Here is a 27,205-nt window from a genome sequence, read left to right as displayed (position 1 = left end):
GTTCCAGCTTGACTTCATCGAATTATTCTATTACATCGATGTATTAAAAACTTTGAATTATTCTATTTTATCAACTTATTTTATTTTGTCGAATTAATCGAATATATTCGAATCATTAGATTCCAATTTCCAATCGAATGCTTTATCTAATTCAAACATGTTTCACACGCTTGTAAAATAGTATTATACGTAATTTTCTTTTCTCATCTAAACTTCGAATAATAACACCAGTTTAAATTTATGTTAATTACAGAAAGATAATTTTTTATTAACAATTTTAGAGCATTATCAATTAGAGCTACTTAAAATTAAAATTAAATATTGCTGTAAAAAAAAATAAAACCCGTTTATTAACATATGACATTGAACCACCAATCACATACTTGCAGTTGCTGATTGAAAAGCGTACCATCTGGACAGACCATCTGCACGGCTGGATTGTTAGCGTAGCATACGTAAAATATCTAGAAAAAAATGTATTAACTTATACAAAGCTGATTTCTAGAACAATTTTTTTTTAAAATTCGTAATATAATGATCAAAACATTACTTGGCAGCGGGAAGATCGATCAGCGATATAAATATGAGTCTTCGTGCGTATTGGACAAGTAAATTTCTTAGAAGTACTCGACTTATTTTCTGTATTTATTGGGTAGTCTCTTCCAGGTACTCCAGGAATAGCGCCAAATTTGTCATTCGAATCTGCAAAATTTTTTTTCAGTAATTTTTCTTTAATTTAATGAAATAAAGTCACTGGTCCGGTAAGTAGCCGTATCTCAGTTCCTGATGTCTATTTTTTATCGTTTGAAAAATGTGAATTTTCTATAAAGAATTAGGGGTGGGTGGGGCAAAAGATGGCCCCCCTAAACCGGTTATTACTTTTTGTGGCCAGTCTAGGGTTAAAGAACAGCTACTGGGACACTATTTTTGTCTGTAAAAAAATCAAATAATAGCTAAACATATATTTAATTAAATATATAAATACTAACCAATATATCTGAAATGATTGACACCGTTATTGTGGGCTGTTTTTTTTCTTAGATATTTTTCTCGAGAAAATCCCCAGGAGTTTCGCCTTTCAGAGGTAATTTCGTCACTTTCAGATGTGTGGTGTTGATACTTGCGGTTTCCCCTTGTCGGGTAAGTTTTCAATTGATTGGCTTTGATTACACTGAGCGATTGCGTTGGTCGCGATTTTATGACTGATTTGCTTGGATCCCAAACATTTAATTTTGTCTGCTCATTTTCATCATTTTCTTTACTTTCATTATCATTTTTGTTACGATTTCCGGGTTTTTGATCCCGGCCAAAATTATCAAAATTTTTTAATTTTCCAACACCTTCATTAATTTTCTTAAAGTCGTCATTGTTGAAATTATTATTTTGAATTTTATTGTCGAACCATCCGCCATTTGTATTTTGAATTGTAACTTTAGATTTTTCAAAATTATGAATATTCTCTAAATTTTCCATGTTAATTTTCACGCCATCATGAAATTTTCCGGTAGAACGGAAATTTTCGCGGTTTTCGTCGATTTTCAGTACTTTTAGGGTATCGCTATTTTCGAATTTTGGTAAATTTTTTGGGGCAGGAAATCGCTCGAAATTATCCCCAATTTTAAAAACTTTTAAGCTTTGACCATTTCCAAAGTTTTTATTATTTTGGGTCCGTTTGAAATTTTCATTACTTTCGAAATTTCGCGAATTTTCATCAATTTTCAATACTTTTAAACTTTGACCAGTTCCGAAATTTCTAAAATTTTGGAACGGTTTATAATCGTCATTATTTGGAAAATTTTTTGGATTTTCATCAATTCTTAATACTTTTAAATCCGGATTATTTTTAAACTTTCTTAAATTTCCATCGTCTTGGAAATCTCCAAAATTTTCATTTCTGACAAATTTATTGTCGTTTTCCCATTTTCCAAAATAATTTTCATTTTGAAAATTTCCAAAAAATGGTTTTTCTGTTTTTCCTACATTTTCATCATTTCTAATTTTCTTATCGTAATTTAACCTTTTATTGCTATCCCATGTTCCAAAATTTTCTTTATTTCCAAAGTTTTTATGATTCCCGAATTTCTCAGGACTATCATAAAATTGCCCAGAATTTTGACTGTTGACTTCTTCAAAATTTTTATTGTTTCCATTGTATTCAGCATTTTGACTTTCCCATTTTCCAAAATTACTTCTATTTTCCACTTTTTCAATATTTGCACTAATGTTATTTTTTCTTGTATCTTCATTTCCTAATTTTCCAAAATTATTTTTAGTATCTTCGTTTTTCAAATTTTCATAGTTTTCCGATTTACCAAAATAACTATTGTTGTTTTCTTTACGATAATTTTCCAATTTTTCAAAATTTTCATTATTTCCAAATCTTTCATCACTTAGCCATTTCCCAAAATGTTCTACATTTTCCACTTTCTCGAAATTTTCATTATTTTTCCATTTTCTAAAATTCCCTTCATTTTTTCTTTTCCCAAAATTTTCATCGTTTCTCCAGTTACCAGAATTTTCTTCATTTTCCACTTTTCCAAAATTTCCATTACTTTTCCATGAATTAAAATTTTCTTCATTTTCCGGTTTTTCAACATTTTTCCTCTCCTCGAAGTTTTTGAAACTAGTATCACTTTCCCATTTTCCAAAATTTTCGTTTTTCTTGTCACCAAATTTTCTACTTTCCTCATTCCCATCCTGAATTCCTCTCAAATCCTCTTCTTTATTTCCCCTCAGTACACTGCCTTCGTCTGCACTCAATGACACTCCCGTAGTAATTTCGTAAATCCTTAATTTTCCACCACTTTCACTATAATTTCCTCCCTTGAAATTCATTTGGAATCCACCCCTTGCACTCTTAGGACCTTCCCGCTCAAAATCATTTATCGACGACGAATAATAATGAAACGGCGGTTCTAGTATCGGTAATGGAACCTCTGATTCAGCGGAACTAATTTCACTAGAGACAGTAAATCTTTTACCAAAATTACCATTTCCTTCCCACTTAATCCTCACAATACTTTCTTCCTCTTCATCATCACAATCTCCATATTCACCTAAATCTCCTCTCAATTTTCTAATTTTTTTTTCAACGTCAATTCCTCCTCCGAAAATTGAATCGAAACCTAAAAATTTTTTTTTCTTAAATAAATAAATAAATAAATTCCCTAAAAAAAAAGTGTCACAATTCCGACAAAATCCCTCTCCTAACATCAGCTCAATAAAATATTTCTAAGAGGTCGCTCACAAATTTTGAAAATCCAAAACAATTTCTGAACTAGTAGTTTCGACATTTTTGGAATTTTCGAAATTTTTGAGCGAACCCTTAAAAATTTATCGTTCAGCTAATTTTTGGAGATGATTTTTAAAACAATAATCCAAAAAAATTTTATATAAAATTTGAAAAAAGCAGTTTTTCGGGGGTCACTCTAATATTCGTATTAGAATATTTTTTTTTAAATTGACACAGTCACAATTAATTGTTCAATATATTATTTTCCCACTTAAATAGTCAACAAAATTTGTTCCTAGATGAATACTCAATGTCACCAAATTACCCCCTAAAATTATCGTATCTCTTAATTATTAAATACTCACTATAAATAACTAAAATAATAATTAATTTAATATTCATTGCACTAATTACAAACAGAACGAATGAAGTTGTATTAAATCGTAAACAAGACACTTTTGTTCGATTGTTTGCAAGCCGTAGTAATTAATTGAGAAAGTAATAAACAGTAAAGAGCAAGTGTATATAAGTTAATAGGTATGTAATACACGAGCACTTGCTCTTTCAAGAGTCAGCACTTTACTGTGTACTTGGAAACTTGAGGATATTGCGGTAAGTCCTTACTTTGAACAAGAGATTGGTGAGTGTAGGTGTTAAATAATTTAATTTAAGGTCTTTATAATTTAATTTATTTTATTGTTTATTATTCATAATTTTACAAATTATTTATTTATCATAATATAATCACTAAACACTTAACTTATTATTATTATTGTTATTTTATTTTTATTTTTTTTTTTTTTGTGTAAAAACTCATTGAATGGAATAAGTTTTAGGTGGGAAAAAATACATCATACAGTACTACCTTAGTAAGTTACGACCTTACACTATTACGAATTTTCTCATTTTTACAACCCGTGCTTAACCCTAAACCACCAAAAAAAATTTTCGAACTACCTGAGACCCTCATATTACATTTCAGTTTCATAGTGTGTGTGTGAGAGTATGTTTATTGTATTTTATAAAGTAGCTGATCATTTCATGAGATTTTGAGGGGTAATGTGGACATGCAAAAATTGTAAAAAATATACAATCGATAAATTTTGAGTTAATTTAGTTTATTAGACTTTAAGATAACCCATCCAGCCGTTACTTAAGTTTTAAATTAATATCAGATTTAATATTAATCATAAAACAAATGAATATTTAAAATTTCTAATATTATTTACTTAATCATTATTTTTTTTCTAATAAAACAATCGTTAAAAATTTATTTATTTAAGAAAAAATTTATTTGACTCATTATTGCAAGTAAAATTAAATAATAATCATTTATATTGATTTCGAGAGATGAAAAATTAAATGTTACTAATAAATTTTTTTGCCTGGATTTACAGACACTAACGATCCCTCACACCTAAATACCCTTCCTAGCTCCAGGTCAATCGAGACATACTTTTATTGCCCCTTGAACTATTACGACGGTCCCAAATCGTCGTAACTTATTAAGGTAGTACTGTACTACTAATTATTATTTTTTAATTTTTGTCAATTTTTTTACGATCAACATCATTTTTTTAGCAATTAATAGATTTTAATGTTCTTCCGTTATTATATTAAAAAAAAATTTCGATTTACGAGTAATTTTGATATTTTGCTTTTTCCAGAATTTTAGAATTTATAAAAAAAAAAGTCGAATTTCACTCTATTATTCTTCATTTGTTTCAGTCAGTTTTATAATTGTAATTTGGAAAAAAATTATTTCCTATGGCTATCTATAAGAGTGTAGGGAAGGGGGAGGGGGATGGGCCCCAAAATTTGAGGGGCCCATTTTCCCCCTTTCCCCTAGTAGGGGAGAGTGGGGCGAAATCGCCTCCTGGGGGCAAAATGGGCTGACATTGATATTACATAACTCTTTATTTCTTAAGGGACCCATTTTGCCCCCCTTTCCCTACTTGGAGTTATTTCTTTCAGTCAATGATAGCGATCACAACTATAGCGAAAGATTTTGTAGAAATGTCAAAACTTGAGACCTAACCTTCAAGTTTAACGATTTACTCCGCTTATTTTTACTTTTTGTATTTTACGTCAAAAAGGTATTTTTTCTATGAACAATAAGAATAAAACTGTCTTTAAGGTTAAGTGTTACATATAAGGGATTAAAAATATTAAAAATCATCCACTCTTCACTAGATCCTTATTTAATTTGGACTTAGTCTACGTCAGATCCGCATATAATCCGCACCAGATCCGCAAGTACTCCGCATAGACTCCGACTTAACATTACGGCCATCCCAAGTTGATCCGCATCAGATCTACACAAATCAAATCTAAATCCATCCCGTATTAGATCTGCATTCTCCCTCATTGATTTCGCGTTGAATATACACTCATGCCGCACCTGATCCGCATTCAATCCGCACATGATCACAATTCACTCCATATAGGATCCGCACTACCTTCGCCTTAGCTTTACTCCCAGCCTACTCTGCATTGGATTTACAATCACTTTGCATTTGATCCGCATTAAAGCCGCCTTAAATATTCATCCATGCCGCATTAGATCCGCAATAGATCCGCACAATAAAAAAGTACTCCATGCCTGATTCGAAGTCACTTCATATCAACACCGCATTAATTTTTCACCTGATCTAGATTTTATTCGCATTCACTGCGGATCCGTCACTCATGAACTCTACCAATCCCTACTAATTCCGCACTTGATCCGCAATTACCATCAAAAATATTGTAAATTAAGCCTTTTATATATTCTTACTGTACTTATTAAGTAATATCATGTACATACTAAATTTTGTCCATAGTGGTACCACATTTTCAGAAATTACAATATAGGACCCACCCCACCCCCTCCCGCTTCTAATTATTTTCAAAATACGAGGACTTTTAAATGGTAAAGTTCATTAAAATGAAACTCGATAAATTATGCGAGAAATTAAATTTTTTACGAAATTGTATTTAACATAAAATTGTATTGAGACATGATTCATTGTTAGTAATAAAGGAGGTACGGAGATTGAAATATGAAGAGATGTCTAAAAAATATGATGAAGGATGCAGGATCTCAACGATAAGAGTATGGGTTAGTAATAATAACAAATAAAAAATGAAACAACGGATGTTATTATGAACGGACCATGCGTGTCTTCACACTTGAGGAGAGACTTTTTCTATTGGTAAGGTAACTGTGCGAGACAACGAAAATGAAATAGCAATGCTGATACCATCATCCTGTTTATTTAGTTTTTATCGTCCTTGTAATCTCTAAATTTACTTAAGAGCCACCTAGTTTTTCAAAAAATATTTTTTTTTCCGACTGGGTCGTCAATGTACTCAAAAGAAGAGGATTCAAAGCCAGAAAGGATTTTTGGAAATTTTATATAGACTTTTAATGATATTGGAATTATTTAATTTTATATTTAGAATTACGAAAAATTCGAAGAATAAAAAAATTAGAAATTTTAATAAAAATTGAAAATTATTTATTTTTAAAAATTTATGATCCTTAGAAAGTAAGGAAAAAATATTCACATATGACCAAATGTGAATACTACTGTATGATCAGATAAAAAATAGCTCTATAATTATATATGGTCATAAATATAGGGCAGGCATAACCATTTATACGATCACGTACATCCTTATATGCCCATAGGTAACCATATATGCCTATTTGTAACCATATATGATTACATGTGCCTGTTTGCAATCATATCTGGTCATTCAGAATTATATATATGGTATGATTACGTATGTGTTCATGTATGCTCATATAGAACCATATGCATACTCTTCTCCCACATATGATCATATATGTCTGATTGTAATTACTAATCATATATATTCTCTGTATGATAAGGTGCTTTCATATATGCTCATATATTACCATACATGCTCTCATCCAGCCGCATATGATCACATGTGCATGATTGTAATCATATATGATCATACATGATCACGTATACGATCATGTACGTCTATGTACGCTCATATATAACCATATGTGTTTCTATATAGTACATATGATCACATGTGCCTAGTATTGATCATATAAGATCATACAGAATCATGCATATAATTTCATATGTCCATATATTCTCATATATAACCACATGTGTTTCTATATAGTCACATATGATCACATGTGCCTAGTATTGATCATATAAGATCATACAGAATCATGCATATGATTTCATATCTCCATATATGCTCATATATAACCACATGTGTTTCTATATAGTCACATATGATCACATGTGCCTAGTATTGATCATATAAGATCATACAGAATCATGCATATGATTTCATATCTCCATATATGCTCATATATAACCACATGTGTTTCTATATAGTCACATATGATCACATGTGCCTAGTATTGATCATATAAGATCATACAGAATCATGCATATGATTTCATATCTCCATATGTGCTCAGATATAACCACATGTGTTTCTATATAGTCACATATGATCACATGTGCCTAGTATTGATCATATAAGATCATACAGAATCATGCATATAATTTCATATCTGCATATATGCTCATATATAACCACATGTGTTTCTATATAGTCACATATGATCATATGTGCCTAGTATTGATCATATAAGATCATACGGAATCATGGATATGATTTCATATCTCCACATGTGCTCAGATATAACCACATGTGTTTCTATATAGTCACATATGATCACATGTGCCTAGTATTGATCATATAAGATCATACAGAATCATGCATATAATTTCATATCTCCATATATTCTCATATATAACCACATGTGTTTCTATATAGTTACATATGATCACATGTGCCTAGTATTGATCATATAAGATCATACAGAATCATGCATATAATTTCATATCTCCATATGTGCTCATATATAACCACATGTGTTTCTATATAGCCACATATGATCATATGTGAACAATTATCATATACGATCATTTGAAATTTTGTATATCTGCATTTGCTAATATATCGGCTAAGCAAAAAATTTAAGGTAGAAAATAAATTTTTATCTTTCACATGCAAAAAAAAAACGAAGAAATTTGTTAATAAAAATATTTATTAAATTCAGTCAAAATTTCACGGTATATAAAATAAACTCATCTTCAATTAACAAAATCAATTGCACTTCAAAACATAATCTCTATAAAATTTATTTATTTACACACCAACTCAGTCATTATCATTTTTATCGCTGATGAATGCTTTCAATTCATCTTTCACTCCTCCATTTTGAACGCTCCCATCATTTAAACTACCCGGCTTGTCAAACAGATGGCGCTCCGACGTATTTCCCGCCATGGCCTGCATTTCGACCTCCTTAGGACTCTCGGCTTCTGGAGATACTGCTACTCCTTGATAGCTCGTCTTAGTGATCAATCGTTTGTTGACGATTTGTAACCAGATCATGGCGATTATCAAAGTCATTCCAGTAATACCAAATGTGTGATAAGTGCCCCAGCGAGTGTAAATGAAGCCAACGAAGACGGGACCTAGAACACGTGCTGCACATCCCGCACCGGTCATAATGCCCATCCAGAGACCTTGTGGCCGAGGCCCTAGGACTTTTGAGAATATCGTCTGTACTAAAGTGACACCGACTGGGTAGCCGATGGTTGTGAAGCCATAGCCAATTATAAATTGAGTTATCGTCATTGCTGGTGTGTAGCGGCACCATTCTTGATCGCTTGGGCACCCTACTATTTCTGTTGCATTCGGTGACAGGCTCGCATTTGTTATCACTGTAATTTAATATAAATAATTATCATTATTATGATCAATCATAAGTTTCACCTTTAATGGATACGAATTACGGTAATCACCGTAAATTACGGTATTCGAAGAATCGGGGTAATTGCAAAATTTATGGAATTCAGAACAAATCCGGTATTTTACAATAAATTGTGGTGATTACCTTAATTTTGGTATTCAGAAGAATCACAATACTTTACGGTAAAATACCGAAATTTGCGATCTTCCTATTAGAGGAGGGTGGCACAAAATGGGCTGAAATTTATATCACATAGAAGCCCTCATTTCTTATGGGGCCCATTTTGCCCCCCACCCCTTTCCCTATAGACTGAGAATAAATAAACATACGGTACATACGGAAAAAATACTGCAAATTACGGTGAATTAACGTATTTTACCGCATGATACTGTATATTACTGTACATCACCATAAATGACAGAAAAATTCAGTAAACTACCGTAAGTTGGATCCGCTAGGAATGCATCGATATCCTTTGAATAAAAGAGATCGAGTACTTTAAACCGAAATTCTGACAAAACTATATAATTTACGAAAAATGATCCTAATAATTTTTTTGAGTACTTGGCATTTGAGTTGTACACGGAGAAAAGATATAGTAAATTTTACTAAAAAATATGAGAATAATTACTAAATTTGGATAGTAATCTTGAACCGTTATGATTTATATGAAAAATCTATAAACAGATAAGCATATTTTACAACTCGTTTAGTCATTTCTCATACATTGGTTATGGAATATTTCCTATATTGCATGTTAATTTTTAGTTATATTTAGTAATTTTTACTATCCCTGTTTAGTAAATTTTACTATATTAGAATGGAAAAAAATAAAATAAAATTTTTATTAGCTTTTAACTATTTATTATTATTGCTATCATTTTGATTATTATTGTTAATTATGTCATCTGTATCGGTGTTGGTGTCGATTTTTGTTTTTTAAAAAATCACTTGTTCCAACCGAGATTCGAACCCTGATCTCCCGCGCGCGAGTCCTTTCCTATGTCTGACGGCCCGATGTCTCCTTTGGACAAAAGTTTCAGAACTTGTAATACATATTTGTATATGCTATCCCCACCAACTTTTAATTTTATCTATACACAGTAGAATTTACTATACAAATAGTAAAAAAATATAATCGTGTTAGCAAAAAATACATTGTGTAGTAATTTTTAATATTCTGTATAGTAACAAATCCTATATTGTATTACAAAATTTATTTTCTTAAATTTGTATTTATTAATAGCATAGTAAAATTTACTATATAAATAGTAAAAAATATAATCGTCTTAGCAAAAAATACATTACGCATAGTAATCTTTAATATCTTATTATGTAATTATTACCAACTAGTAAATTTTATAAAACGTTTAGTAATAATTACAATGCGGAATGTATTTTTTCATATCTGTTAGTAAATTTCACTATAGTATTGTAATTTTTACTACACTTTTTTCTCCGTGTGGCTAAACTATTCGATTTATGTAAAAACTCAATAAGTACTTTTTCGTAGAAAATTAAATTTCCAGTCAAGTTGTTTCCTGTCATTTTTGCCGTATCTTCGTCCGGAATATTTATTCAAACCACCACATATTTGTTTCTAATAAAGTCGAACACAACTATTATTATCTAATGAATATTAATCAACTGAGATAATTACATTCTCTTTCAGCAATAAGTGGTGGATCAGTATTACCCCATGGTATGCAAATAATTCGTCCAACTACCATGAACAAAAATCCACCCCATAACATGACTCGCCTTTCATCGAATCTGCAATAAACAATAATTAATAGTTACCAATGCATTTGTACAAATTCCGATATTATAATATTGAAAATTGTTGAAAATACGCGTGAAAACTTTTTTTTGTCTACACTTCACTATTTTTTTCATAACAAATTTGTTTTCAAATGTTATGATGTGAGACTTGTATTCATACTTTAAGGGACATATCAAGAGTATTGTATAATCGAATTTTACATCAATTTACTGATTTTTGTTATTGTAATTAGATTTTTATTAACAATTCTGCGTGAGAGTCAATTGTAACACTTGAACGAGTAGCAATTGTAACACTCAGAGTCGTGTATGGGACCTGCGCAAACTGGATGCGCGACAAATCTACTCTGGGATAGTGTAGTTTTAATATTTATAAATGTTTAATAATTCATATTAAAGATACAAATATATGAGCTACTTTAAGTTTAAATACTTGACTTTAAGAGTTAATTAAGTATAATAGTATGTATTAAGACTGAATAATAAAAGCAATTTGGTGAAAAATATCTATTTCGTTCCGTGTTACAACTGCCCTGCACTGTGTTACAACTGCAGCCCATGCGCCGCCATCTTGGTCCCTAACTTTAGTTAAATAAATTGATTTTTTAATAAGTTAACTAGACTTTTTACTAATTAACCAAGTCAGTCACATAAAAGATACTATCAGCTAACTTTCTGACAGTTTTTAAGTTTACTATCTTAAAAAAAACAAATGGAATCGAAAAAATAAAATTTTTTGTTACAACTGCAGCATCTCTTCCCTCTCGTAAATTTAACTGGAAATTTTTTTTCCGTGTAGTTCATCATAATAGGCAACTAGCGCCATCGAGGATAATATTCTTATCCGATTGATAACACTCGCAGGCGCCAATATTATCAAACCTTGAACACGAATATTGTACTCGATGGCACAAGTTATCTATCTAAGATACCGTTCATTTTCGGGGTTCTATTACTTTATTCATACAAAGTATTACTTATAGTCATAAATATTCAAATACTCATAAATATTGCAATCGTTTACCTTTTGCACAGAGGTTCAATAATCACAAAAACAACACAAGCTATTACGGCACCAACACTCATTACTATTCCCATGTAATAAAGTGACTCTTTTTTAGTCCATGCAAATTGATCCATTGTCAGCGGAGTGCCAAGACTATTAACATAAAAAATAAATTATTTATTTTATTATCTTAATTCATTAATTATTTTATTAAGTGTCTGCTAAGTTGATTTTTACGTACGTTTCTAATAACACAAAATTAAAAACTAATATTATAAAAGCAGAAATTAATGTCCAAGCTGCTACATAATCTGGTTTTATTGATTTCCATGCTTCTTTTTCTATTAAAAAAAAAAAATTAAAAAATAAATCGAGTTGTTGAAATTAAAATTAAAAGCTTCACTTAATTTTTTTATTCATTTACTACTCAATGTCTTACATTAAATATGTGTTGATAAATTTATTCTTTATAGAGCAACATTAATATGATTCCGGAATTTAATGAAGCCCGGGGCAAAAAAAAAACTATTTTTCAGGTAGAAAAAATTATTTTTTTTATAAATTTTTAGTACGTTTTCAGAAAAAAAAAAAAAAGTTTAAAAATTTCAAAAGTGCACACCTCGAACGTTGATGTTCCAATAAAATATATAAATTATTAATTGCACGCCTCGAACGCGATAGCGGGAGAGGTTGTGCTCTATAATCGACTTGTCGGGAAACCCGGATTTTCCTAGCTTTAATGATTTCTAGTAGTTTTATAAATCACCTCTATGGAAAAAAAAGTATACTAATGTCTTGAAAAAATTGTAAAGAATAAATTGGATTTAATTAAAAATTTTATTTAGCTACACTATAATAAGAAAAAAATTATTTAAAATAAGGTTAGTTGGACGTCAATTGGGATGTTCGTGTGTGAGCAAGATATCTCTCGAAAAACTCAGTTAATTAGTCCAATTTTTTTTCAATAGCTTCAGATTTTAGTAGAATAGGAGCCTGTTAAATATCAATACTGTAGTCCTTCTCGTTCATTTATTATCAATTAAAAACTGAAAACTGATTATGTTTACTTCTGCTTAATCCGCCATTTTTCCCCCCACAAATATAAGTAGGCATAAAGATCTATTACTAATATCATTATAAAATATGATTATCATCAAACTTTGCTGATACAATAATGTTCCACTTTACCATCAGATAATTGTGTGTTTTTTTTTATTATGTCGCGAGAAATTAACTTGTCAACTATTATCCAGTTAACTAAATTAAAAGAAAATCACGAATGAGATGTTTGACAAAAAATTTTGTAATTAAAAAAAATATTAATAATGTATTTTTTTTTTATTGTAATATGAGCGTTCGAGACGTGCACTTTTTGATTTTCCAAATTTTTTCATTTTTCATTACAAAATTTTTTAATAAACATCTAGCAAGAAAATCGTCTTTTTTTTAATTTAGTTAATTCTATGATAGTTGGCAATAAAAAAAAATTATCTGATGGTAAAGTAGAACTTTATGATATCAGCAAAGTTCGATGATAAAAAAAACATTCCCGATAAAATAAAAAAATGGCTGCAATGAGTGTTTGTTTACATGGTGCCGGTTTTAACAGAAATTATTTATTATAAAAAAAACGAGAAGGACTACAGTAGTGATTTTCGAAAAGGACCTTCTATGCATAATTCTGAAGACAGTGAAAAAAAAATAAAGTCATTTTGTCAAGCCGTTTACGAGATATCCGTGCCACAGAATTTTTTTGGGCTACAGATTAACTGACGTTCACGATACATATTTTTTATTGAACTTTTTTTTATTATAATATGTATCGGGCTACTTAATGAAAGTATCAGTCTTATTAATTAGTGTTTCCTCTTTAGATTAATGTGCTTTTTATAACGTGTAAGTGTGATATGAAAATAATATATACAGTTCAATGCGAAAAAAATCGCGTGACCTTGACAAGCCCTTTATAAAGCACAACCTCTTCGCTTCGCGTTCGAGGTGTGCAAAATTTTCAATTGATCGCAATGTTCAGACTGACCAATTTGCCCCATTTATTTTGCTCTCTGTAAACTGTAGCTATTCTTTTTTTTTTTTTTTTTTTTTTTCATTAATGTTGCATTTTGCTTCGATCTTCAGTATTTAAAATAAATTTATTAAAATAATTTTTTTTTTTAATTACCAGAAGATTTTCCTTGATCTCTCATAGCTTCGCGAGCAGCTATTTTGTGTTCTTTAAAATTCCATGGTAATATAAAAATGAAATTTAATAATCCGAAAAATACGTTTATCCAACCAGCCATTGTGTACATATTGAAAGGTAGTCCGAAAATATTGAATCCTGCATCGCCCAATGGAGTTACTGCTGCTTGTAAACCTGGACCGACTACAAATCCTAATACCTGAAATTAATTTTAATTAATTTTCCAAACTTACTACCAGTAGAAAATAGTATTAATTACCTGAGCTAATGAGACCATTGATACGGCTTTTGTTCTTTCGGATAATTTCGTTGCTGCTGACAGATATGATCGCGCTACCGCAATATTTGCTGTTCAAAAAAAAAATTTATTTATAATAAATTCCTCCTTTAATGAAAATATTTATTTCTCACGCGCTATAACTTACTAAGAATTGCGTATATCAAAATTTTTAATCAGACAGCATTTGTAGGAAATTCGATTTTCTACAAAATTGGTCTCTTTATAAAATTCGATAGGATCGACAGTTAATGAGTTACATCGATTTCGAAGTTTAGAAGTCGAAAATTTTAAATCAGAAATTAATAATAGAAGTTTCTGTTTTTCAAACGCTATAACTTTTAAACAAATAAATTTATCAAAATTTTCAATTCTTTCAATTTCGTAGGGAATTTAATTTTCTACAAATTAGTTATCTTTAAAAATTACTCTAAACTTGATAGTTTAGAAGTTACAGCCTTCTAAAAATGAATCAAAATTTTATACTTCTAAAAATTACATGATTTTTTTTTACCTGAACTGACACCGACTATAAAACGGGCAGCAACCATCCAGGTTTTTTTGTCTCCAGGAATTATTTCCAGTGTACTATAAATAACTGATGCAATAACAAATAGTGCTAATGTTAATAATAATGGTAACCTTACAGATCCTCGTTTATTTCCCCACCAACCAATCACTGGTGAAAATAACATCTGACCAAACGGATTTGCTGCTACTACATATCCAATAAATTCTTTTTTTACACTAGGATCTAACTAAAAAATATAAAAATTTTTTTTAAACACTAACTTTTAGATGTCCCCATCTGTCTCAAATACTAATATTCTACAATGTCCCGATTTACGTCGTTTTATTTTTCTCCGAAAACTACTCATTTTTTCAATGTCCCAATCTACCCATATGAAAATAATATATATGTAAAAATATATGATAAATATCAGAATATAAATGTGGCGAATTTGACTATATTTTCTGACATATTTTTTTTTTTATATTAAAAAATACAATATTCATCATATATGAGCCCGTATATGTTTAGCATATATAAAATATATGTGTCAATTATATACAAAAAATGTATTTTTATCATATATGAAAATATATATTCATGTCATACCCGGGAAAAAATGATCAGACCTGATCATGCCTGTTCATGTATAACAGGCCTGAAGTCAGACATGATCAGGCCTGATCATGCCTGTTCATGTCTGGTCATGTCTGAAGCGTTAAATACACTCAGGCCTGATCATACCTGATCATGCCTGTTCATGTCTGGTCATGTCTGAAGCGTTAAATACACTCAGGCCTGATAATGCCTGTTCATGCCTGTTCATGTCTGAATCGTTAAATACACTCAGGCCTGATCATACCTGATCATGCCTGTTCGGGTCTGATTATGTCTGAAGCATTAAATACACTCAGGCCTGATCATACCTGATCATGTCTGAAACGTTGAACACGCTCAGGCCTGATCATGCCTGTTCATGTCTGCTCATAGATATAAAATTTTGTTCACCAAGAATCTAACACACATAAAATTTTTATTACTTAAAATTCATACGAAACATAATTTTCAACTAAATCCCTTAGGTCAGTGGGTAGCGTGTTAAACTTTCGGTCGCAAGGTCCACGGTTCAAATCCCGCACACGCCCGAATTTTTCATTTTTTTTTTTACTTTTATAGCAATAATTATATATAATATAATGTAGTTATACATAATTATATATAATTATATAGGGTCATTTTTTATATATAATTTTTTTCCTGGATGGCCATGAACAGACATGAACATACCTGATCAGACCTGAACTCGCTGATCATGCCTGATCAGGTCTGATCATTTTTTCCCGGGTATACAAAAACTATATTTTTATCATACATAAAAATATATACTTCTATCAGATACGAAGAATATATACGGATCATATATAAAATCATATATTTATATTGTGTATTGAAAAAAAAAGTTTCTTATTAGTATGACCCACTCCAATTAAATTAGATCTAAATTTTAATATACTCTTTAAATTGCAGATAAAATTCTCGAAATTAGTTAATTTGAAGCGAATATATAATATACTCATATACATATACATAAACCGAATAAAATATATGATTAAATATAACAAAGAAAATATATGATGCCATATATGATATAAATTATATGCTACCATATATTTCATTTCATATAAAAATTTTATATTTTTTGAATATAAAAGGAAATATATCAATACTATATATTATAAGGTAAATGTTAATGTATATATGGCTTAATATAAAAATCATATAAGTTACATATATTTACTACTGTATTTAATTTTATACTAAATCAGAAAATCTCTATATGATTGTTTATAATATACAATATAATATATCATATATTTTTTGTTGCAAACATATATGATTTCATATATTTTAACCATATATTGTCTTTTCATACGGAATACTGAAGAAAAATAATGAAAATGTCCCACTTTGTCCCAAGGATTGATATTTTTTAAGTGTCCCAATTTTCTTTAAATCAAAAATCGTTTCGACTCTTCGTACCTTAGACAAAGAAAAAATTACTAGCCACCCCATTTTACCCCAATTACCTACTTCTTATACTGTCTCATTTTACCCGACTTTCCTCAAATATTAAAAAACAGAAAATAATAATTACCTTATCTAAATATGGCCAAACTCCAGTTAAAACAATACTGAATGCTAGTGACATTAAAAACATAGTAAAATATATGACATAAATACTTCTCCATCTCTCTGTACGTTCAATTACAGTCTCCAAGTCATCATCAACTTTTAATTTCCGTTTACGTTCAGGTAAACGTAGTAATTTAACACAAGATAGACATTCCATCTTTTTTTTTTCTTTTCTAAGTAAATTCGTTAGCTTTCAAATTTAATCATTTACATTCAACTAAATATGTACATATGTATATTTAATCATTATTCACTTAATAACTTAATATCAGTTGTAATCACAAGCTAATTATCAAAATATAATTAAATAATTATCATAATAAGTGACAATCATTTTTTGATTATTTTTTTTTTATCTGCTCTTGCGACATTTAAATTTATTTAAGTAAATATTCATTCAATTTACTTGTCATCTAACTATTTTTTTTATTTTTATCACCCATAGATTCATTATTATTTTTTTTATCTGAAAAAAAAAAAAAAAAAAATACAAATTTAGTCAACTTTTCTTTTCCTTTTTTTTTTTTACTTACTAATAAGTATTCATAGTTATATTGAGATCAGTCATTGTGGCAAGAGAAATTGGTGTCTGAAAACAAAAAGAAAGTTTTTATTAGGTCAAATTTTTGTAGAAAAATTAATAGGCGGTGGGACTAAGAAAGTAGTGGGGAGAGGGGGGAATTAGATTATTTGTAAAAATTGTGATGATGGATTTAAAAAAAAAATTTCAAGCTAATCGTGATATCAAAATGTAATAATTACAGTACACGGAGTAAAAAGTATGGTAAAAATTACAATACTATAGTAAAATTTACTAACAGATATGAAAAAATACATTACGCATTGTAATTATTACTAAACGTTTTGTAAAATTTACTAGTTGGTAATAATTACATAAGATATTAAAGATTACTATGCGTAATGTATTTTTTGCTAAGACCATTATATTTTTTACTATTTATATAGTAAATTTTACTATGCTATTAATAAATACAAATTTAAGAAAATAAATTTTGTAATACAATGTAGGATTTGTTACTAGACAGAATATTAAAAATTACTACACAATGTATTTTTTGCTAACACGATTATATTTTTTTACTATCTGTATAGTAAATTCTACTGTGTATAGATAAAATTAAAAGTTGGTGGGGATAGCATAGACAAATATGTATTACAAGTTCTGAAACTTTTGTCTAAAGGAGACATCGGGCCGTCAGACATAGGAAAGGACTCGCGCGCGGGAGATCAGGGTTCGAATCTCGGTTGGAACAAGTGATTTTTTAAAAAACAAAAATCGACACCAACACCAATACAGATCACATTAATAACAGTAATAATCAAAATGATAGCAATAATAATAAATAGTTAAAAGCTAAGAAAAATTTTATTTTATTTTTTTCCATTCTAATATAGTAAAATTTACTAAACAGGCACAGTAAAATTTACTAAATATAACTAAAAATTTACATGCAGTACAGGAGATATTCCATAACCAATGTATGAGAAATGACTAAATGAGTTGTAAAATATGCTTATCTGTTTATGGATTTTTCATATAAATCATAATGGTTCAAGATTACTATCCAAATTTAGTAATTATTCTCATATTTTTTAGTAAATTTTACTACATTATTTTCTTCATGTAATTTATTAATTCACTCTAGTTAAGGTGCAAGCAAAATTTAACTGTGAGTTTTATATTTAAATTATTTGACGTTAATTACTTTGAAAAAAAAAATTTTTGTTTTGGTAATCTACGAAAATATGCGTGATAAAATTATCAGAGATTGATATTTATTATCATTATTTCGACTAATTGGATTCCGGTGCTCATTTACAATTCTAATATTTATCAATAATATTTAAAAAAAATTTGTTTTTATAAAAATTACTCATCAGTATTTAAAGATATATATTTTAAGACTACTTAATTATCAAGATAAAAAAAACTAGAAGAGTAGAACGAGGAATCGAATTTTAATTTTAACTATTTTCTATTTTTGATACCTGATATTATATAAAGGGGAAGGGCCGACAAAACGGCGCGCTGAGGTAATAATGGATTTTTGTAGATTCAAATACGGAGAGTCTTCTTCTTTTGACTTCCGTTTGAAGTAAATAAACAAAATTTCTAATTGCTGTAGAAGAAAATTTTTTTTCTGATTAAATCTGTCTTAAAATAAATGATTAATTCAAATTTTTTTTCTTTAATTCAAGTTTATAAATTGTATTTATTTTATAGAGGAGTTTACTCTGTTTTTGCCCGTACTATTTCTTATCCAAGCCAATATCAGACTTAATTTCGTTTTATATTTGATCGGTTTTTAATCGCTTTCAGATTAAAAACAGACTTTTTTGTGATAATTATTGGTCTATGTTCTTTGTTTTTAAGACAAAAACAAACTTTTTTTTACTATAATTTTTAGTTTCTTTTTAAATTTCTATACTAAAATTTTTCCGAGTTCACCTGAGTCAAAAAACAAATTCCAGTTCGAACCTCAGAATACTCCGTGAGGTATTTGAGGGACAAGTTGGACTTTTAGAACATGAAATACTGAGAATATCATCACCATATTTTAACAGTATATTTTTGAAATACTGTACTTTCGAAATATAAAAAAAAAATCGGTTCATCCGTACAAAAGTTACAAAATATTTACATACGTACGTACATACATACATACATTCGGGCATCATCTTGAATTAAGTCAGAATAGCTTCCTAGAACCTCAAAACGTCGACATCTGTTGGAATTTCGATTTTCACAAATCAGGGTGAAATCAATAATTTCCCGAATTTTTGAAAATTTGCAATTTTCTTAGCAGGAAGTTATAGTAAGGTAAATGTCCCAATACTGGAACAAGACCCAATACCGGAACGATTTGATAATCATTATATTATATTTCAACTCGTACGCGATGAAACTAAATAAAACTTTCTTTATTTGAAACCTTAATCTTTCAGTTAAAAAATAAAATATAAAATAGATTTTAGAAAATATTTAAAATATGGAAAAAAAAATGTTAATTAGAGCAATAGTCTCGGATTCATGACTTTTTCATGTCTCTTAATGGTTTTGCTAAGAAATCAGTCAATGGTCTTAAGCTTATAGAAAATGCATAGAATTACTTTTCAATAATCTTTTTTTTGTATATGCATCTTGAATGACATAAAATTCAAGATAACATATTAAAAATATGAAAAAAATAGTATTATTATATTAATTTTACTGTTCGTCTATTGGTACACCAAAATGAACTTGTGCCCAGTACCGGAACAGCCAATCATATTAATGTTATCGATAGACATTAACGGTGAGTTTTATTGACTGGCTAAATCAAGTACAATATTAATTATTACTGGAGCCCTAATATTTAATGCAGTGTGTATGATTGTTATAAAAAATAGATTAAGTATAGATAAACTCTAATTTAAATCATAAAAAATAAATTTTTGTTTTTAGTTTTTTTTTTAAATTATTTTTCTAGTATAACCTCAAATGATTTATCTTCTTTCTATTCTTTAGTTAAAAATATTTATTTTCATTGAATATTCAATCATTTTTAAATTTTAAATACATTTTACATTATGGGTGTGATATAGCAGACATCAGACAAATTTAAAATTATTAATGAATCGAGTAAATAATTAATAATATAAAATTTTAAATAATGCGAATTCAAAAAATTTTGAAATTAATAGTGCTTTTTTTGTAAATATTATTTTTTTAATTATTTATCTTATTTATTTATAATTTTAAAGTTCTCTGATGTCTGCTACAATCATACTCGTTTTACATTAATATTATTTAATAATTATTAATATTTTCACCATGAATAAATGCAAAAAATAACTTATTTTATTTACTGTTCCAGTATTAGGACAACCGAATTCCTGTATTGGGACAAGGCTATTTCAGCGTTCCGGTATGGGGTCTTTTGGATGTCATAGAAAAAAATTTTTTTTTTATATTAAATTTAAGAAAAATGAACTAATTTGATTATTTTTGCATTGGGAAATGTCTATTCTATATGATGTAAATTATTTTGGTTTATAATTTATTCGAAAATTTTTAAAACAATAAAAATCAGTCATATACCCTTTGTCGTTCCGGTATTGGGACATTTACCTTATATTACATACCTACGAAAGTAAAGTAAGAAATGTCTCAGATCACATGTAATTGTTGGCCGAGGCAAAGTCGAGACAGAAAGGAATTGAATTTTTTGAGGTCCAAACAGGTCACAAAAACAGCTCAAAATTTTTATAAAAGATCAAAAACAGATCATCAAATAGTTCAAATAAAAAGCGGATCAATTCCCGATTTTTTTGTAGTTTTCGATAACTTGTCCCTGACTCGGATCTAAAAAAATATTTCCAAGAATTTATGAGCCCAATAAAAAAAAGTCCGATAATTATAACGTGAGCTCTTGAATTTTAAGTGAAGATATCTATGAAAAACTGGTTTTAACTATATATATAAAGAACCACTACTTGTCTATTCATTAAGTTAGAGAGATACTTTTTTATTTTATTTTCTTTAGCTATTTGAAAAAAAGTGCTGCTGAAGGTTATTATATTTATATAAACTTAGAGTCGATTGCCATGAGTTACTAATAGTAAATCAACCGAAAGCGAAAATTATAATCGATTTTTAAAGAAAATGTAATATTTTTTAATCTTATAAACTAAAAACTTCGATTAAACTCAACATGGAAACTCAATCGGATATAATCGGACGCAATCGGTCAGTCAGGATAATAGAAATCGATAGAAATTATTTAATAAGATTCTATCAAATCCAAGCAAAGAATGATAAATTTTTCAATTTCCAAACGGACTCCATTGAAAATTTTTAATTCAATCCGATTAAAATTTTCCAATCGGAATCAAACGGAGCTTATATTCACGGTCGTTCGTAGTACTGCCGATACTTCGCTAGTCATTGATTCAATTTTTTGAATATAACAGGATCGGACGGGATATATACGGAGAAAAAAAAATATGGTAAATTTTACTCAAAAATATGAGAATAATTACTGAATTTGGATACTAATCTTGAAACGCTTTTGATTTATATGAAAAATTCATAAAGAGATAAGCATATTTTACAACTCGTTTAGTCATTTCTCATACATTGGTTATGGAATATCTCCTATACTGCATATTAATTTTTAGTTATATTTAGTAAATTTTACTATGCCGTTTAGTAAATTTTACTATATTAGAATGGAAAAAAATAAAATTAAATTTTTTTTTAGCTTTTAACTTTTTATTATTATTGTTATCATTTTGATTATTATTGTTATTTATGTCATCTGTATCGGTGTTGGTGTCGATTTTTGTTTTTTAAAAAATCACTCGTTCCAACCGAGATTCGAACCCTGATCTCCCGCGCGCGAGTCCTTTCCTATGTCTGACGGCCCGGTGTCTCTTTTGGACAAAAGTTTCATAACTTGTAATACATATTTGTCTATGCTATCCCCACCAACTTTTAATTTTATCTATACACAGTAGAATTTACTATACAAATAGTAAAAAAATATAATCGTGTTAGCAAAAAATACATTGTGTAGTAATTTTTAATATTCTGCATAGTAACAAATCCTATATTGTATTACAAAATTTATTTTCTTAAATTTGTATTTATTAATAGCATAGTAAAATTTACTATATAAATAGTAAAAAATATAATCGTCTTAGAAAAAAATACATTACGCATAGTAATCTTTAATATCTTATTATGTAATTATTACCAACTAGTAAATTTTACAAAACGTTCAGTAATAATTACAATGCGGAATGTATTTTTTCATATCTGTTAGTAAATTTCACTATAGTATTGTAATTATTACTATACCTTTTTTCTCCGTAACCGGACCATCCCAAATATTTGGCTGGTCCATTTTACCCCAGGTTTTTTTGCGTATAAGTAAAATTGCGCAAATACATCAAACTTGTAATAATTAGAGAAAAAACAGAAAAACGAATTTTTGAAGGACTGCCTTGCCCCACTCTTTCTTATGTATGTATATATTTTTTTTAAAATAAATATGTTCGTTGATATTTATAACATAGATAACGATAAATATTTTCTACCGCTAAAATAGACAAAAAATTACATAATCATAAATATGTCATTTTTCTTGTTTATCATTGAGCCTGAATCATACTATATATTTTTAATTATATATTTGCAAATAACGTTTTAATAGCATATATTTAACATATGATCGGAATATAATCACCAGTATTCTATTTCCGTTCAAAAATAAAATAATAAAAAAGAGTAAATATAACTAAGACTTTGATATTGCGTTATCATTAATATTAATAATAATTATAATTACAGCAATGAGAAACAGTGATATGATTAATGATTTTTCGAGTTATCTAGTTCGGGTATAATAAAATTGTTTACGAAAACTTTAAAATAAAAATGATGATATTGTTAAAAAAAATGTTTTAAGAATACTGGAAATTCAAAATTGGTTTAAAAAATATCAAAATAGTAGCCCGTATAAAAATAACATATATGATCAAAATATATGTAAAAATATATGATAAATATCAGAAAATATATCTGGCGAATTAAACTATATTTACTGATATATTTTTTTTTATATTAAAAAATATAATATTCATCATATACGAGTCCGTATATGTTTAGTATATATAAAATATATATGTCAATCATATACAAAAAATATAGTTTCATCATATATGAAAATATATATTCTTGTCATATACAAAAACTATATTTTTATCATACATAAAAATATATATTTCTATCATATACGAAAAATATATTCTGATCATATATAAAAACCTATATTTATATTGTGTATGGAAAAAAAAAAGTTTCTTATATATATGACCCACTCCAATTAAATTAGATCTAAATTTTAATATACTCTTTAAATTGCAGATAAAATTCTCGAAATTAGTTAATTTGAAGCGAATATATAATATACCCATATATATATATATACATACACCGAATGAAATATATGTTTAAATATAACAAGAAAATATATGATGCCATGTATTTCATTTCATATAAAAATTTGATATTTTTTGAATATAAAAGGAAATATATCAATACAATATATTATAAGGTAAATGTATATATGGCTAAATATAAAAAACATATAAGTTACATATATGGAATACACATATTTACTACTATATATAATTTTATATTAAATCGGCGAAAATCTCTATCTGATTGTTTATACTCTACAATATGATATATTATATATTTTTTTGTTACAAACATATATGATTTCGTATATTTTAGACATACATTGTTTTTTCATGCGAGAGAGATTTAATTGAAATCCTCGAGTTGCGGATTGCGAGCATAAATTCGGGAAAAGACATATTAGAGTCTAATCAAATTTTATTGCAGAAATTTTAATTGTTTACGTAATTGATATATAATTAAATTGTGATGGATTATTTTTGTTTTAAATCGATAGCATGTGTTTTTAAACGGAATTTTAACATTTGATTCGGTGCTCGAGGGATTAATTTTTTATTTATTTATATTTTTATGTTTGTTTATTTAAACAATTGGAATTGACCAGTTGATCTTTTTTTAGATCATTTTTTTTTTTAATCTTGAGATTGAGAATTTGTAATTTTTGTCCGGGTGAATGAGCGATAATGGGTTATTATCAAGCGCTCACTTTTTTTCGAAATTTAAAACGTGATTTGTTACTTTAATGTTTTTATTTAAGATTTTGGGTCAAAGGTCACGGTGACAAAAAAAATTATTCTTATCTTTTTTGTAGAGAATTCAATGCTCTATCGAAAAAACTCAAATGACTTTTTTGTAAAATTAGTAGTTTAAGATCTAGAAGCTTTCAATGCTTCATTCAAATTTGAATATTAAAAGTTTTAAACAATCGCATTAATCTCCAATATCTCGTTAACTATCAAAAATTTCGAAAGAGTTTCCATACATTTTTTGTAGCCCACATAATTCTCTATAAAAAATTACTGAATCAATTTTTCCTAAAGTCAATATTTAAAGCTCTAGGTTATCAAACTCAGTAATAAGATATCGTCAAAATATCAAGTCAATATCATTAGAATTATAATATCTCCAAAAATACAAATATCAAAAAAATCATCCCCATCTTTTCAGTAGGTCTTAAAATTTCCTAAAAAAAATCTCTTTTCAATTTTCACCCAAAATCTATATCTTGCTTCACAAGCTCTTAAAACTCAAAAATATTCCAGTACCAAAGCGTAGGTCACTAGTATCAAAAACATCAAAAAATTCAATCAAACCTTCTTTGTAGCTCATAAAATTCTCTAAAAGACAATTTCTTATCACTCCTTCTATAAATTAATAATTTAGAACTCTACAAGCTTCGAATCTTATCTCAAGAAAAATCCAATAAAGACAACAACATACAAGTTGTATAAACAATGTACGTCCATCAAATTATAAATATTATCACAAAGTAACAATAATTATAACAATAATACTATATATTTATATATAATAACGATATCATAAACTGTTTAACGATGAGTAAGTACGGAAACAAAGAATTGAAGATAAAATTCGATCAGATCTCTTTGTGTTGGATGTTATCCAGAAATATTTATATATTTGTTTCAATTCATATATTTCATAATGACTTCTGTATTGCGTTTAATACACTTCATTATTAAAAAAAAAAAAAAAATCACTATTTTTTTTTTTTTTATTTCAGTCAACAAAGATAATCTATCTCGCCTTTCACTTTCTACCCTTCTAATATTATAAATATATATATATATAAATATATATATATATATATATATATATATATATATATATATATATATATTTACATATTAAACTAAGCAATTAAATTTAAAAAAAAAAAAAATTATTTAAGAAATAATTTTTTTTACTTACTGTCATTGTTTAAAAAAATATCAACAATTAAAAAACATTTTATGTTAATTACAAAAAATTAAACGAACTAATTACTGATTGTGAGACAAAAAAAAAAAATTAATAAAATATTTAAAAATTACTGGCAACTGTTATTGTTTACTTGGATAAATAAAAAAACATTGGATCAAGTATGGAGTAAAAAAGTAAATTATAAAAACGTTGAGTACTTGACAACAAATAAGAGCGTACTGAGCGTGATAGAGCGAGTGTGCCTGTACTGAAGTGGTTGATAATATGTGTTTGTTGTCACGATATTCTCTTACACTTACACAAACTTGTATTAAATTATTATCCCCACTTTTTTTGTTTATCCTTGAGATGGATCTACATACCGCAATATCGACAGTAACGTAGTAAGATCTATAGATCCTGATCCAATGATCTATTTTCTTTTTTAGTAAATTTTATATTTTTTTTTTATTATTGGTGTTATTATTATTAATTATTATTGTTATTTTTATTGATGAGTTGCTTGTAATTAATTTTTATTTTTGGCACAGATTATTTTAAATTAAATTCTGTTCGAAATTAGTGCCAACGTAATAAATTATTATTTTTTATTTTTTGAATTTTTAAACTTCCCGCCAAAATTATTTAAAATTTGAAAAAAAAAAAAAAAGTTCTTGATTATGGTTGGATTTCGGAAAATCGAGATTCGAACAGAACTTAAGATTTTGAAGTTCTAATGAATTTGAAAAATCCATGTAGGATTTTATGGGGACCCATAGAAATCAGTATAGCAAACTTTGGATTTATATGAGGATTTATGGCAATCATTATGGGAAAGTACTAATGTATATAGAAATCTCGGTAGGAAATTATGCTGGCCCGTAGAATAATCGGTATCTAAAATTTTTTTCGGAATTAAATATTAAATTAATTACAAACGACAGAATAAAATTTTGAACCAAAATTTGTAATTTAAAAAAAATACAGGTACACTCGTTGTCATTAATGCCTGGTACCCCGGACTATAAAATCTTGATCTGACAGGGGGCTAGGCATTAATGACGAGTGTAGTTCACTGATTATGTAGAAATGAGTTACAGCGCTACTAGCGGAAGAAATTGTCGAATGATAAGGCAGTAATTGATTTTATTGACAAATCGTAATGCAGACTACCAAACATTAATATTTTTAACATCGAATAGATGGCGTACGTATTGTTATTTATATTTTTTATCAGTTTAGAAGGTTGTACACAGATTGAGCTCCCTTAAGTTGGAAGGGAAATTCAAT

General features: G+C 28.0%; 1 protein-coding gene across 1 annotated transcript; it reads right to left on the bottom strand.

The window, feature by feature from the left end:
- Nucleotides 1-8,313: 8,313 nt before the first annotated feature.
- Nucleotides 8,314-26,193, bottom strand: LOC103570373 (major facilitator superfamily domain-containing protein 8). Its single transcript, XM_008548084.2, has 10 exons — nt 25,925-26,193; nt 17,538-17,593; nt 16,967-17,470; nt 14,815-15,058; nt 14,283-14,371; nt 14,003-14,222; nt 12,065-12,164; nt 11,842-11,976; nt 10,696-10,808; nt 8,314-9,006 (listed from the first exon to the last, which is right to left on the bottom strand). Exons 3-10 carry the CDS (start codon nt 17,159-17,161, stop codon nt 8,438-8,440), a joined length of 1,665 nt encoding a protein of 554 aa, XP_008546306.1. The 5' UTR covers nt 17,162-17,470; nt 17,538-17,593; nt 25,925-26,193; the 3' UTR covers nt 8,314-8,437.
- Between the last annotated feature and the right edge of the window lie 1,012 nt (nt 26,194-27,205).

Source organism: Microplitis demolitor, chromosome 9, assembly GCF_026212275.2.
Source record: "Microplitis demolitor isolate Queensland-Clemson2020A chromosome 9, iyMicDemo2.1a, whole genome shotgun sequence".
Classification (NCBI taxonomy): domain Eukaryota; kingdom Metazoa; phylum Arthropoda; class Insecta; order Hymenoptera; family Braconidae; genus Microplitis; species Microplitis demolitor.
Note: the sequence above shows the minus strand (reverse complement) of the source record. Positions and strands in the feature narration are given on the sequence as shown.

What these genes read in the sequence shown, in the direction of transcription:
- LOC103570373 (XM_008548084.2), bottom strand. Translation starts at nt 17,161, where the DNA reads ATGGAATGTCTATCTTGTGTTAAATTACTACGTTTACCTGAACGTAAA. An exon ending in AATTTTGTGTTATTAGAAAC is followed by an intron (nt 11,977 to 12,064) that starts GTACGTAAAAAT and finishes TTATGTTAATAG; the next exon opens with TCTTGGCACTCCGCTGACAA. An exon ending in ACTTATTGCTGAAAGAGAAT is followed by an intron (nt 9,007 to 10,695) that starts GTAATTATCTCA and finishes ATTAAATTACAG; the next exon opens with TGATAACAAATGCGAGCCTG.